The following is a 15,932-nucleotide window of genomic DNA, read 5'->3' as shown; positions in this document are numbered from 1 at the left end:
GGCAGCCTCTCGCCTTATCAGCCTTTTTCCCATCACACACTTATCAAAGCTCCCTTCTTCTCCTGCTGCCACTGTTTACATTGCTCTTGTCACAGCAAGTAAACACTGGCAGTTATCTCTCTGATGGTAACATCTTAGATAAGCAGCATCTGCTCCGTTGCACATCTGGTATATGTCGCAGCAAAGTGCATGTTCTGCGAGTGGGAAATGAGAGTCAACAAAAGGTGCAGTTGGTGCCGAATGAACTGCGCAGATTTGAAACAAGAGCAGTTCAGATGATTCACCGACTGCTTTCCTGCAAATCTGTGTGATTCAGTTCCAATCTGACTTAGAAATCATTCATCAGAATTGTAAATCAGCAGTTGCAGTTTTTCCTGATGTAGCATAGCCCTAATATACATCAAAATAGCAAAAGAAATCCATTCTGTATCACTTACACATTGCTATGATATAACATGACAGAGTGAAAGGATGCTGCATGGTTGTCTGTCCGTTCCTTTTCGCATGCGTTCGTCTGTTTGGGTATTTATGTGTGTGCATCACGTTGCCCGGTAGAGGAGGCTGTGCATTCTTCACACATCCTTCTAGCTGCCACCAGATTAAACGTGACCCTCAGTAGTAGTTGTGTGACCGGACACTGCAGCCGTCCCTTCTCCCCCCCTCTCTCTCTCCAGGGACATGCTACATGTCAGTCCCCAGCCTCCCTCCGTCCCTCTGGGAGAGATCCATTCATGCCCAGAGGGATGCTGACTGCAGGCCAATGGAGAGGTGAGCAGTAAGCACCATAAACACTGGAGCTTTGCACTCCATAAACACATCCAGGGGCCTCGGCAGTGTGCTGACTGTGTGTACTATCTAGTTCAAGTGATGTCACAGGGGGCAGTGGATTTAAGCAGGTTTTAGTTCGATGCTAATCCCCTTGTGGCAAACGCAGTGGACGAGAGGACAGTCCCTGCCAATGGCGTGCATCAACCCCCATTGGATTAGCGCGTCTCGTCCCCTCCTCCATTCTGTTGCCATTGTCCAACATGTGCGTTTACCCCAATTTCTTACCACTAGTGTTAGTTTCCAGTGTAACCGTCGTGCCCAGCACAAGCATGAGCCCTGAAAGGAGAAGAGCTTCGCCCTGAAGGTGTGTTGCTTTTCTGTCTGCATGTGTGTGTGTTCTCTTTCTATGTGTTTTTCATGTTGTGCCTCTCTCCTCATGGTTTTCTAATGTTTCCAGGACTGAATTATTTAGATAGGCTGCCAGCAGGGAGCTACATGATAGTGCAGACTTAAGAGTGAGGGGAGGGGGGGGCCTGCAGCTGCAGATCAGGTAAAAGGGTACCTCCTGCTTCACCTTTCTTCTCTCCTCTCTGTGCCTCCCTTTTGATTGGGGGTGAGTGTAACTGGAGAGTTGAAACACAATACCGAGCTCTATTTTCCGCTTTTATAGCCGTCCTCCTGATTGTCTTCACTGATGCCTAACTCAAGCGAGCAGTCGCATTTTGGTGCCTCTCTGGACCAGCGTGGTCCTGGATGGAGCGAAGGCCAGACCGTCAGGGCCGCGAGTCCCTGTCACTACTGTGGTACCGTCGCCGGGCGCAGGAATTCTTTGCCGCTGGGCGGGGGAGATGGTCGAGCGTGGCTTCACCATCACCTAGACCTCGGTGAGAAACGGGATCCGCTTCTCCAGCCCTCCCTGTACCGGCAGATCCAGCAGGACCGGCATGAGCAGCAAGTACTGAGGAAGAGCTCTGTGCCAGATCTGAGCAGCAGCCTCTACGTCAGACAAGTAATGGCAGGCCGGGCCTCAGCACCACCGCAGGATTACTACCTGGCTGACGCTACCTTATCTGGCCAGCCACCTGAAGAGTCTGGGTTTTACAGGGATAACCGGCAGTTGCTCAGCAGATCAGCTTCGCATTATGGGGGGGTGAGGCCTACCTGGGATCAAGGACAAGGAAGGGCCACACCTTCCGTGCTGGCCTCTGCTTCTACACCTACCCCCGCACCTCCTCCCCCTCCCCCTCCTCCCCCGCCTCCTCCGCCACCTCCTCCCCCTCCCCTCCACGAGCTGAGCCGTTTGTACCGGGAAACTCTGGGATCTAAGATGATCCCAGACGTCCAGCGTATTGGTGGCCGCTCTGCCTCTCCTGCAGTCTACGGGGTTCAGCCCCCGCTTCCTGTTTATGCCGCTGAGCCACCGTCTCTGTCCGCTTGTCCAGCTTATAACGGTATCAGCAGCTTTTCCTTGGAACCCCGCCAGCCAGCTGCCACCAGTTCAGTGGTGGACCCAGCTTCTCAGGGAATGGACGGAGCTCTCCCCCGGGCTTATGGAGCTGTAGCCTCCCAGAGGCTGCCTTATGACCCAAACTATGACCCCAGCTCAGCCATGGTGGCGGCCACAGCTGGGATGACCTCCGGCCTGCCTCCTCACCATCCCAGCGCCGCAGACCCCAAGAAGATGGTGGACCCTAACTTCTTGGCTTTCCTACGAGCTGAAGGCTTGGCTGAGAGCACAATTACTCTCCTGCTGCAACATGGCTTTGATTCCACTGCCACGCTGGGGATGATGGAGGACCACGATGTCCGGTCTGTGGCCCCGAACTTGGCCCAGGCCCGCGTTCTGTCTCGTGTGGTTCTCGGTTGCAAGACAGGTGCTCCGGCAGCACGCACCCGATCGAACAGCTTCAGCCACCGCAATGATCTCTACATGCAGCCACAGGGTTTGACTATGGACCCCAACCTGATGCAGCAGCCTCCCACCACCATCCAGACAGTGTCCCCTAGGATGGGAGAGTTTCTTGGTAGAAGACCCAGCAGCGCGCCCTCCCAACATCTCCTGGAGACCACCACCTACCCAGGAGCACGGCCCCTGGCAACTGGAGCTTTTCCAGTCAGTCCTGGAGGATATAGCAATGCTGTGACTCAGGGACGACCCTTCTCCATGTACAATGCTCACACCGGTCTCGCTATGTCTGCTCTTGGACAACAGCCTCCACCAGCTCCAGGCACCCCTGGAGCAGCGCCCAAAACCTTCTCTGGCTCCTATTCTCCCATAGAGCTAATGAAGAGAGCCCCCAACCTTCCCCCAGCGTCGCCTGTAGCGGCACCGAGCCCCCTTCACAGCCCACAACTTCTCCGGAAAGGGATCAGTGCTGCTCCCGAGAGCACCATTGTTCCCGTTACTTCTTCCACCACTCTCCAAGCGCAAAACCTTAACAACAACAAGATGGTCGGACGCCGCACTGGTCCACCTGTCATAGTCTCAACCATGACCACCACTCCCGACACAAGTAATGTCAAACCCTCACCTTTCTCGCTAACTCCTTTAAACCCTCTCACCTTTCTGCTCTGTCCTTGTTGTTGATTAATATTTCTTTTTGTAGGTCAGTAATACATTCGTTTCTCTGATTTAGTTTTGCTGTAGATTAGGTGCACGTTGAGATTTCATTTTGTATTTGATAGATAGTTTTTGGCACGCTACAAAAAAAAAAAAAAATCCATACTGACAGTGGTTTTGAATGGAGGAGTAGCATGTAAGATGCATCTGACAAGTTAAGCAGCTTTGCTCTGAGAGGTCTTTTTTTAAAATTACGCAACTATTTATACATGTATTGCACCAGAGTTGTGTCATTTGCCAGAGGGGATCCTGTCTCATCACCAACTTGAAACATTTCTTGTGAGCAGCGCTCCTGTTATTGAGGTCAACATTTTTTGGGTCTTTTTCTTCCTCTTAAGTTGTTGGTTGGTCAGAATCATTTGGAAGCAACAGTGTGCTGGTGGAGTGATGTTGCAGAGGTGCTTTGCTTTTTTTTTTTTGGTTCATGGTTTGTTCGCTGGTTGTGGTAAAATAAAAAAAAGTATTAATACACATTGGATGCAAACAATTAAAAACTGTTTTGAATACAGGATCACCAGCTGCTCTCCTAATTTATTTTTAATAGATGGAGTGACTTTACTGTAAAAAAACATAAACATGCAGCTTGTCTTTAGTGAGTAACTGTTTTCCTTGATGCAGTTACCGTCATTCTATTTTACACTGTACTCTCTCCTAATCGGGGGCTTAACTGCCTCAAATCCAATTACGCTAATTGGATGTATATTTGTGTACTATAAGAGGTGACTGTTTTTATAGACGCGATGCTCGAAATTCCGTCGCCGCTGCAGCACGGCATCTTTTTGCTAAATTGATGGATGGACTCAAGCCGTACCTGTAAATGTAAATTCCTGCTCCTCCTTCGCTCACTCGTCAACATCTTCCCAAAAACCAACACATAGGATATTAAAATCATTGCCAATAAACAGCAGTGGCTTTTATAGTGTCAAAGCCATGAAGGAAATTACTAGTAAATTGATACTTCAGTTTTGAAGGTCTTGTTATTGTGTTTTTATATATACACAACTCTACAGAGACCAATCTTGTCTCTTTTTTTTTGCATTCTACAGTTATGTTTTCTTTTTAACCACCTATCCTTGTAAATATATTCACAAAACACATAATTATGTAGATTTTTTCCTCTCTTTTTTTTTTTTTGGTGCAACTTGTTTGTTTCATACAAGGTTAATACAAGTAGTGAGGCAGCTTTTTTATGTTCAGATTACCGTGAGAGCGAATTCTCCGGCGAGGCATCATCTCAGCATATTTTTGATGCATAAAAGCTTTGATTTCTCCTCCTAACAAGTTGATATATTTCCCTGCTGATGAGAGCTGATGAGCTTAGGGAAGAATTAAATCTTTTAACCTTGTTTTCAGCCCTAACCCTGTATCTTGCCTCTCGCCTCTCTAATGGGTCTGTGGGCTGCTGCACTTGTTACGGAGTAATGACTTTTATGAAGTGGCTTCCCTCCATGTGTTGTCAAGGAAATAAGGAGCGAGGTGCGAGAGCCAGAGGAGGGAGAAGGAGTTGTGGGGGAGGCACGGGGTGGAAGGTTGCCTCTCGAGCTTCATGGAAACATGCACTTCTTATCCAAGGTCACAGTGGCTGCCCCTCCACCCCTCCGCCCCTCCACCCGTAACACTTTTAGCACAACAAACTCATTTGCATGTAGCTGACATTTGTTGCTTCAGTAACTTCATCTGATAATGGGCAGCCCTTGCTGCCGATCGGAAAGCATACTTCTTAATTGTGTGTTGCTAGGCAACCTGGGTTTCAGTGGTAATCAGAGATAGATAATCTTCACATTTAAGGAAAGGGGAAAAGTGGAGCTCTGCATGCAAGCGTTGCACATTTATTTATTTTTTTGCACTTGTTACTCTCCTCTTTTGCAGTTTGGAGCAGGAGAAAATTGAGTGAAAATAATAAGATGTTGCAGGGCACTTAATGAAAACATTTCGTTTACTCGCCTTCCTCCCCCCTCCCCCTCCTCTCTCTCTCTGCGAGCAGCGTACATCTCAAGAAATTGCTTCTCATTTTTGTGCAAAGGCTCTAGTACATCTGTGAAGAGGCTCTCCTATTACATGCATGGTGTTTTATGTTCAAACATGCATATTGATGAAAAGTTGACGCACCACTCCTTCTGCACCTACTGAATAAATTGGTGGTCCTTCCAATACAAACCCCTCCTCTTTTTTTTTTTTTTTTATCGTCTTACATCAAAGCGTGCATTTACACATAGCAGGCGACTGCAATTTTCATGATGTTGAATTCAAATTTATTCCCAAAGCAGGAGTTTTTTTGAAAACAAACATGTGAGCAGAAGTGAAAATCATCTATGTAAAAAAAGGTGCAGGTGGGAGGGCCCTGCCTCCTCGCCGCTGGGCGCTGCCTTGGTTGGCTGAAGCCGTAAGCAGTGTTAATAATGGCATTAAACGGTCGAGTCGAGCTTAGATGCAACACTTCCCTTCCACCTAAAGTAGGGAGAGCGCCTTGCAGCACTCGCATTGGCCATGGAGATGTCTGTCAGTGGCATCCCACCGAGCAGCACAGGTGGGTAACTTGAGCGTCACGTGAGGCCGAGTAGCCAGCCAGCTTAGCTTAGAGACGTGATTGGCCGGTAGCCTGCGTTGTGTGTGCGTGCTCTGTAGATTAACTAAGGTGGACGCTTGCACGTGGTTTCCTTGTGGGGATAATCCACAGAACATCTTCAGCTGTACTTTTCTGGGGCCGGAGAATTAGGAGGCGGTGTGGGTGGATGGCAGCGGTGGTGGTGGTGGTGGTGGTGTGCTTGGGGGCAGGGCTTACGGGAAGGAGTGAGAACAGAACTTGGCAACAAGCTCCTCAAAGCCATATGGGATGTGTCAGTTGACGTGTTCACCTGTATTAAGTCTGCTCTCTCTTTGACACTGCCTACATTGTATCTGCCGCTTCCTAGTCAAAACATCGCCTTTTTTTTCTCTCTCTCTCTCTCTCTTTCTCTTTTTGAGGGGAAGCCATCACTGTTGTGCTGACAGTTATGTAACCTTCCAGTGTATGGTTCCCGTGGGGGTCTGAATGGGATTTTAATTTGCCTGCCTGTGTTTGGAAGGACATTCACGAGGATGCATGCCTAATGTGCTCTCAGCTGTCCTTGGCTAAACTGCTTTGTTCAGGTGTCTGACATTGATTTCAGTGTGCACTCCTGCCTGTTTTTTTTTTTTTTTTTTTCCACCAGCTAGTCAGAAAGAAAAACATTCCCCGTGTGTCAGTGTGGCCTTTTCTGGACAAAGCAGCATGTGAGTGCGTGCGCTTCGGGGATGAGGTGTTTCTTCCCCCCGTTCTCTGCAGAACGCTTTGATTTAGGGCTAGCGTCACACGGGCATAGCTCCGGAGTGTTCTTGTGATATACGGACGTGGATGACGAACAATTGCTGCCGCCGCCGCCGCCCACTATCTGGCCACACATATAGCGCAGATGTCCCCCTCTCTCAACAGCAGGAAGTGTTCGTTTTCATGTGTGGACGGCTGGATGTGACAGAGCTGACAGCAGGACATGAGGACGAGACCTCAAGCTTCCTCTATCTGTCTCTCTCTTCCTCTGACTTGCATTATTTACATATATAGCGCGGCCAGTAATAACGTTCGCTTCACCTCAGCAACTTAAACGATGACTTCAACACTCCTTTTTTTAGCTTTTTTTTACCACCACCGCCCCTGAAAGAAAAAAAATCTTTGCAGCAGAACAATGATCCTAAACACACAAAGGCAATGATCAATACTTTTAATGGGGAATGACTCCAATATCTGACCTCATGAGTCAGCGCTTGACCTCAGCAGCCACGTGGTTCACTTGTGGAAAAATAAAACAAGCAAAGTGGCTGCAGAGTCCTCGAAAAATCAGAGGATTTTATGTACGCTGGGAAAAAAGAGAGAACCTTAAATGAACTGCTTCAATTGGCAAATTCAATTTAGAGTATTCAAATTAAGTTAACAAGTACTATCGAAGCCACTGGTTTAAGTTAGGTGCACTTTAATCACTTGATTCCTCTAAATTGCCGCAGCTTCATTTTCAGGAAAATCAACTTAAGGTTTTCAGCTTTTTCAACTCAAGTTTTACCCGAATGTAAAATGTATGACACCATGTTTGTCGTTTCGTCTTTACGCTGTCGTCTTAGAAGAAACTGGCAGTCGAGGAGCAGCAGAAAGAAATCAGGAAGTAGACGCACAATGGTAAAGTAGGGGCAAACCAACTTTTCCGACTTTGTTGCAAGTACTACGGTGGACATGTCTGGACCATCTTAGACGGCGCTACCGGATCTCTGTATGAAATTAGGCCTCGTTGATCTTCATACAGAGATCTGGTCCCGCCGTCTAAGATGGTTCAGACATGTCCACTGTCAGTTCATCAGCAAAATCAGGAACTTAGATGGAAAAAGAAAGACGGGGAGACCCAGGAGAATATGGGCTGGTGTCGGGGGAAGCAACCGTGCATCGTCTGACATAGTGTCCCATCAGATGTTAACGGGATAAGTAAGAGTTTAAAGACACACAGTGCGGTTTTAAGTTGATGTATTTAAAACAAAACTTTAACTGCAGCTCAAATGCACTTCTTACATAAGTGGTGTGACACCTCCAACGGTCCCATATCAAAGCTGGAGGAAGTCACAACACATCCTAATGCACATTAACCCTTTGCCTTCTTGTTGTTGTTGATGCTATAACGGGAAAGGCGATTTTATTTTTTTTAGTGTGTGACGGGCTAATGACTTAAGTCAGCCGTCCAGGAATAGACGCGGCATTAGAGCGGAGGGAAAGCCTGCTATCCACCTGTGTGAGCGTATTTATGAGCATGGATATGACACTGTGTGTGTGTGGATGCTACTATGCGGGCGTCACGTGTCAGTGGGAGTCGGTGTCATCCTCACTAATCCCGCTGATATGAATGAGTGGAGACAGACGAGGGGTTTCGGCTCACATGGCACCGGTCAGGGGTTGTTAAAGGGGGCCGTGTGACACTCAGGTCGAACAGCGTTAGCGCCGCGCAACGCTGCATGTATGCAAACCTCGTCTGCGTTATAGAATATCACCATCTCTTTTTTTTTTTTCTCCACATTGCAATATGCTTTGTTGGCATGTGTATCAGGTTATCGGCAAAGCATCGAGGATGGAGTAAGTCCAAAGAGAAAGAAAATACGATTTGTACAGTGAAATAAAGGAATTGCACGATGAGAATATCACTTTTTGTGCAGGATTTGTTGGCGTGTGTTACCTGCAACAAACACTATTGAATATTTGGACACTTGTAGTTTCAGGGGTTCTGCCTTAAATTAAATGATCAGTAAGTAACTTTCTCATCCTGCCCTCTGTGCTCTCGTGATAAAGATTGTTCACCGCTACGTTCTCCTGCCCGTGTGCAGTCCTTCTGTCATGTGTCTCCAGTTTCCTGAGAACCTGGTAAATGTTACATGAACTATCTGCTGCTCCATCTCCACTCAGCCTCTGTATTGTTTGTGTCCCTGGGGAAATATGGCCAGGAAAATCTATTTTTCCACTGCAGTAGTTTTTTCTCAGAACAAAAAAAAAAAAAAAACAAGAAAAAAGTGTTCTCCAGCCCCCCGCCCCTCCAATCCCCTCCCAACCCTCTCACCACCACCACCACTCCTTCCTCCTCGCTGCCCCTCCCTCGCTGTTTTCTCATGGTTGATCTTTCCAAACCATCGGTTGCGTTCACAGAGGGATTAATGGTTTCTGCGAAGCCAGCCAACCCGAGGAGGGAATGGAGCCTTCGAGCGAATGAGGAACAGCTGGTCTCCCCCTGCTTGTGACAGCTTGAGTGTTTGAGTGTGTGTTTGTGTAATTGTGTGTGTGTGTAGTAGTAGTAGTAGTAGTAGTAGCACCTGACCTGTGCACGGGGTCAGGAGTGTTACTCGTGGTCCGAAAGTGGGCCATGCGGTTCAGGTTTTTGGCCCTGTATGGGCTGCTTAATTAATGCTGTGGGTGGATCTTTTGTTTTTTGTTTTTAAATCATCAGTGTTGACATTGATTGTCACATTCGGGCCTTGCGTCACCGCCAGCCCTAAAGGTAACAGCTAATGGTGCGCGTCCTCCTCTGATGAAGACTCATTCCGGCTATTTCTGGAGATTGCATTGTCATGTTTGTTCTGCCAGTCTCCTCGTCCCGTGGCAGTTTTGTTTACAGCGACGCGCGCTCACCGCTCGCGCCGTAAGAATGGCAGCGCTTTGATATAATCTCCCCAATTATCCGTCGCCAAATTCTGCCGTGTATTATTCCTCTCCCGCCCCTCGCGGCAGCCGGGGAGGAGGCCGGTTTTGTGCTCGGCGATCGGCAACAGCTGCATCCACTAAAACAGACAACTACCTCTGCACACCTCTCCGGTCCTTCTTCTTCTTCTTCTTCTTTTTTTTGTGTGTGTGTGTGTCTCCCTCCCCCTCTTTTCTCTCTCACTCAGTGGTGGGCAGGTCACCCTGAATTATTCATCAGTGTGAAATGAAAAAGCTCATGGATATTGAATATCCCCTCTGAAGTGGTGGCCAACATTGTGTTTTTTTTTCTCTCTCTCTCTCTTCTCTTCTTCGATTTTTTTTTTTTTTTTTTGCAACTGAAAAGAGTAAAGAGCGGCAGATCTCATTGCCAGGGTATTTCAAAGGTTAACCGATTGCTTTACCTTGTGCACATATTTACTTTTTCTTTTTTTTTCACGGGGGGAAAAACAGAAGAGGATGAAGATTCAGGAAAGAGAGGAGATAAAAAGAGAAAAAAAAAAACAGTAGAGGAGTAATCTCTGTACCTCGATGATATTTTTCTCTTCTTCGAACCGCCACAGCGGGTTACCTCGTTTGCGGAGGTGCGGCTGATTCGCTAACCTTTCCTCCGGCGAGGCCTGTTTCTTCCGGGAAACGAGCGCGTCTGCGGTCGGTTGCGGTCGTTCCCGATCGACCGGTTGTCATTCATTTCCCATGCGGCCCGCTGTGTTTCTCCATTGTCCCCCCCTTTGCCTGGTCTTTTGTCCTGTGGTTTGATCTGCGGCCCTCGCTGCAAATCAATGCTACCGGTTGCCATTCATTTGGCTCAGTTGCCAACAAACACAGCGGCGACTCTCGGAACATGCGAGAGATAAGGGGGTGAAAATCCTTCAAGCTTCAATGCTCCGTTTTATGTTGTAACATCTTTAGGACATTTTAGGCACATTATAATATTTTCTGTCCACCGTTTGCTGGCATTGGTGTCTTTATGCGTCTAATGAACCCGACTGAATGCAGATTCCGCGAAGGACAAAGACTTAAAAGAGCCTCCTTTACGCCGGAGAGCAGATGCGAAGATAATGAATAAATAAAATAAATAAAAACCACTCAAGGGGCGAGTCCCTCCTCCGCTGTTTTGCATGTTGTACATGCTAATAGGACATGGAGTGTTTTATTTGTTCAATAATATCTGAGCGAACAGTGCGGCGCTGACCCTGCGTCGCTCTCATCGACCATTATGCTACTACTACCCCGTTTCCTTTCAGTCATTACGGGCCATTTTCCTCCGTCCCCGATTTCTACTGCAGCACAGACAATTACCCAGGAATCCTTTTAAGAGTATTCCCAAAGCCGTACAAAGACCAAATGTTCCTACAGGAAGCAGCCAGGGGTTTAAACTGGCTAACCTTTTCCAAAAACTACTCTTAACAGAGCCATAATGACTGACAATTGGAGAGAAGAAAGCTATTTTATTTTCCTATGAATAAAACAAGTCAAGTTGTTTGTCTTCCAGGAAGCGATTTTTTTTTTTCATTTTTTTTTTCTTTGCATTTTGTTTTGTTTGAGAACATCCTGTTACCTCCAGGTAATTGCGCTTTGGCTTAAGTGAAGTGGTTGCGCTGTAGCTCCTGAAGGTGTCAGGTGTTCCAGGTGTCGTGTTGTGCGCCCAAAACGCGAACTCCAGTTACAGCAGGGGTTTCGAGGGGGGTATCGTAAGCTGCGGGGAAGAGGTCTTTGCCGCCAGAGGAAGTGTGAAATATCATCTGCCAAGGTGGAGGGAGGTGGATGAGTAGGTGGGTGGGAAGTTTCTTTCCAGGGGGCATGGGCGATGGAGCGAGGAGGGAGGGAGGGGGTTTTATGATGATGAAAATGGCTGTAACTCTTTAGCAAAGTGAGCTTTAAAAGGCTGTAAGTGGACACCTCGTAGTATCTGATGGCCGACTTCTTGTTGACAAGACCCCGCGACCCCGACGTATTTATCGTAATGGAGCACAGCTGGGCTGCAGTTTCGATGGGTTAATAGCCATGTGACAGCTTTTTTTTGGAGGGGGGGGTGTGCAGGCAGGAGGCATTGTGTGCGTATTTGTGTACGTGCATGCATTTTATTTACTCGTGCACTCTGCTGAGTGGCACGCAGGGGCCACACTTGGGAGGGTGGGAGTTTTTTTTCTCCTGCTCGACTCTCCCTGCCAAGCCAGATGGCTCCTGTCACTGAAAGAGGAGGAGGAGCGATGGAAGGAAAAAGGAGGGGAGCTCCGAGTCGCCCCCTTAACAGCGCTGGAGTGGCCTGTCCCCAGAGCCACCACATCTGGAGACCACCTGCAGCTGGCTCGCCCCGCTTCCTCATCCCCTTTTTCCCTCTTGTTCACTTTCTCGGCTCTGTTTTTCCAGATGGGGGAGGTGGCGTCGGCCGTGGCGGCGGCGGCGGCGGCAGCGGTGGTGGTGGTGGTGGTGGCAGTGGCGTGTTTGGTCAGGCTGCGTGCCCATATTTCAGCAACTTTAGTGTGTCTTTGGGTGGAGGAGGAGGAGGAGGTGCAGGAAGGAGGGGTGGGAAGAAGAGGAGGAGGAGGTGGTGGTGTGAAAGCATAGCAAAATCATTTTATTTTACGACTGCGCCAGCCTTTCGAGAGTTGTGGGTTTTTTTGTATTTGTTACATTTCAATTTTTTATTCCTCCCCAAGTAAAAAAAAAAAAAAAAAAAAAAGAGCTGAGAGTGTTCGCTTTTCTTCCCTTCGCTGTTGCTACAACTGATCCAGAGGCCACAGGGGGGCTGTTCCTGCCTGGAAAATAAAGCCTGCCTGCCCTCCTTGGCTCCCCCCAAATAAAATACACTCATTTGCATTCCCATGCTGTAATTTAGCCCTCCTCTCTCTTTCGCTTTCTTTCTTTCTCTTTCACTATCTCTGTCCCTCATCCCTGCATCTTTTCAGCCCCGGTCCTTGCAGTTCCGCAGGGACTTGAACGTGGGAGGGAAAAGGAAAAAAAAAAAAAGAGAGGAGGGGAGGCAGAGAAAACAAAAGCAGAGAGGCAGTGTTGACTCAGGGTTGTTATCTGGACCGCTGCTGAGGGGATGGCGGCGGTGGAGGGGGGGGGTCTTGTGTATATGTGTGTCTACATACATGCCTTGGGGGGTTATTTACCCTGGCTGCTACTACCATGGCAGGTGCCTTGCAGTGGATAAACCTGGGCCTCCTAAATAAATATTCACCGTGGGGAAATTAGACTTGCATCACCAAAAATTGCGCCACTGCTCCCCTCCTGTGACGACCCCCCTGTTGCCGCCGCATCGACGCAGCGAGGCGGCTGTTAGCAGGAGCGACTGTACCGATGTGTCGAGCGGATGGGATCAGGGGTCTCGATTCTTAATCTAAGTTGCTGAATGAACAAACGGGATCGCTGACATTATTAATTCCCCGTGCACGAGGAAGAGTTGGAGTTTAAAGAGCCCATGTTGTGCTTTTGGGGGGTTTTCCTCATTCCTTTATTGTTTTGTAGTTATTTAGGGACGTAGAATGTTACAAAGCCCAACGTCGACACCGAGAGAAGTTATTCTACTGAAATATTTAAAGTTTAGAGTTTTCCTGCGTAACTTATTGACATCATCACGTAACTCATTTGCATAAAGCTTGTTTGGAATCCCCTATAAGAAAGAAAATGCAGCTTCCTCGATAGATCCAGAGTTTTGGCGCCGAACCAACGATACCTCAGTTTCGTCAGGCAAGATGACCAATCAGAAGAGGCCGGGCCTTTTCAGGAAGTGTTCCTTAAAGAGACAGTATCCAAAACAGAGTGCTTCAGACAGAAGCTGAGAAAAAGGTTCTGCACGATGTTTTTTGAGCATTAAAGCTGTGAACATATTCACGTAGACCCCCCCAAAAAATACAACCATACATCTGTGAATGTGCACAATCGGGGTTCTTTAAAGACTTTTCCAAACCTACAGGTTTCTTTTAAAAACAGTAAATTCAAACAAAAGCATCACTTTTCAATTTTCTTCCCTCGTCGGTTCGATGTGTTCGGGCAGCAAGAAAATAAACACAAAAAGAAGGTCCTGGAAAAGGTGCTGTCTGCTCAAATATCAAGAAGGTTGCGTGCTTCAGTGCCGGCCGGGGTCAGACCTTGATTCAGCTTCTGGTTTTTTCTGCAAGCGACTGTTGATTTTATTCATCCGTAACCCATTATGAAAAGCGTACCTGGCTGCAGGAGGCTTTTTAGTTTAAACCTGAGGACTACGGCTTGTGGTTGGGTCAAACTGAGGTCAGATCCCATTTCTGACACAAACAAACCTTTTTAGAATTTCATTTGCGACCGCTTTCTCTGAAAGGGGCTCGGAGGGTTGTGCAAGGTTCAATTGTTGTGGTCGGATCAGCTCCAACGAATCGCACCGACGTGAAAAAGAGTCTAAATGCAGCAAGTTTGAAAAATGCCCTGAGCGTGTTTCAGGTTTTATACCAGATAATATTTGACCAAAAATGCATGTTTTCTTACGTGCAGCTTGTTGTTTTTGTAGAATGGTCATAGTTTTATTTGTACAGTTTGTTTAGAGATCGAGGAAACGTCTTGCCCAGTATTTACACCAACTGTTCGGGTCTTTGGACATTTTTCTGCGACTCGTATCCTAAAACTTAATCGAGAAAACATTTGTCTTCACTTATAATGTGCTGCAACATTAGCATTGAACCGTATACATCCTCTTGACATCGCTGCAACTGCAAAAAAAAAAAGTCAAAATGGCAGTAATACACCAGAAGATAAGGTTCAGGATGGGAGGGAAGGAAAAATCAAAGCACGAAAAACTCCACTCTGAAAGCTGGCCGGGGATATTCTCCAGAGGGAGAAGCGCTGCTGAGCTGAACCCCTGTTGACCCACGTCCAGCATGTGAAATGAACCCCTGAACCTCTGGTCATAATGTGGTCGGCCCGAGCCTCGTCTCTAAGCAGCAGGTTGGCTCGCTCTCCCACTTGCTTTCTTAAAATCCCTTTAAGTGCTTTAGGGGGATTTAACAGGCCTCTACATCCAACGTCCTCTCAGCAGCCGAGCTGCAGCGCTTACAGGAAAAAGGGCGCATACAGTATAATTAGGCTGGTTAAAGAAGAGGGTTCCCTCTCAATGCTAAATCCACACAAACTGTAAGGAGGCTCGGGCCATTTGTCGGGGCTTCCAGAGCGTGACCGCTGCTCTTGATGTCTCACTATGCTAAAGGTCAGGGCTTAAAGGAGTCATGCAGCAGGAGGGAGATGGGCGAACTGAACTCTGAATTCTTCAACTCTGGCTTTGAAGTGAAAAATGTATGATTATGCTTGGAGAAAAAAGGGGGAACTGCATCTAAGGAAACAGCACAATAGCTGTAGGTTTGCTACGGCTGGTCGGTTTTAGGTTTTCCAGATTTTTCCGCTGATTTTTAATAGAACCAAATGCTTTCAACAGATTTGTACCGGGGTTTTGTGTGTGCCATCCACAAAAGACTGATTGATGTTGTTGACACAAAGCGACGAGCAAAAATGGAACAAAAAAAGAGAAAAGAGATGAAAAAATGAGCAGGCTATAGCTACCAAAAATTCACATGAAAATTTTTAATTCAGACTTTCAGATTTTCATCGCGCTGAATATTTTAAAATTTCAGCGCTGTATTTTTCCTCAATTTTCTAAATGAACACTGGCTGCATTTACAGATTTTGGGGAGCAAAAGCAAACAAAAAAAATCTGCTCCGGTTTGTACAAAGGCTTGTATTAAGTGGCATGGCTGCTTTTTGCTCAAAGGTGTGGTTGCAGCGTTGTGGAGGCTGACTGAGGAACCGACAGATGTGGAGCCAGCGCTGGTTCAGACCAAAAATCTGGCTGCCCTTCATCTAAAAGAGGAAGTATGTGTGTTTGTAGAGGGAGCGGGGGGGGCCTGCTGTGGCAATCTGTTCCCATTAGTGTTTACTGGCCCCCTCCAAACATGCAACAACATGACCGTCGACTGCTGGACTCTGGAGCTGTTTGTTAGCGCCGGGCCTGTGGCTGCACGCAGCAGAACCCCTCAGTACCCACGTTGTCCTAGAGTTGTAGGAAGGGAAAAAGAAATTAATGGTTACGATCACAAGAACGCAAGTTTAGCCAATTCCTGCTGTATTTTAATATTTTATCTCGCAGGTTAGCCTGATTTATGCATCGACAGCCAAGGTCAGAACTTTTTTTTATAAGTGAAAAAAAAAATCAACCTTCAAGCTCCACAAATACACTTTCCTACCTTGAGAAGGACAGCTTCTTTCTTGGCAGCGCTTACCTTTAGGCTATTTCAAAAGTTAAGAACACTGAATCATCTGTTATCTAATACCCAC

The 15,932-nt window shown here is 47.3% G+C and overlaps 1 protein-coding gene across 1 annotated transcript in view; it reads left to right on the top strand.

The window, feature by feature from the left end:
- Positions 1-1,462: 1,462 nt before the first annotated feature.
- The window catches only part of LOC103374040 (verprolin-like), a 50,914-nt gene continuing 36,444 nt past the window's right edge, over positions 1,463-15,932 (top strand). Inside the window, exon 1 of the mRNA XM_008304059.1 lies at positions 1,463-3,281. Within this exon, the coding sequence (XP_008302281.1) occupies positions 1,463-3,281 (1,819 nt within the window). The remainder of the gene's footprint in view (positions 3,282-15,932) is intronic.

Source organism: Stegastes partitus, unplaced genomic scaffold (assembly GCF_000690725.1).
Source record: "Stegastes partitus isolate 25-593 unplaced genomic scaffold, Stegastes_partitus-1.0.2 Scaffold2126, whole genome shotgun sequence".
NCBI lineage: Eukaryota > Metazoa > Chordata > Actinopteri > Pomacentridae > Stegastes > Stegastes partitus.
Note: the sequence above shows the minus strand (reverse complement) of the source record. Positions and strands in the feature narration are given on the sequence as shown.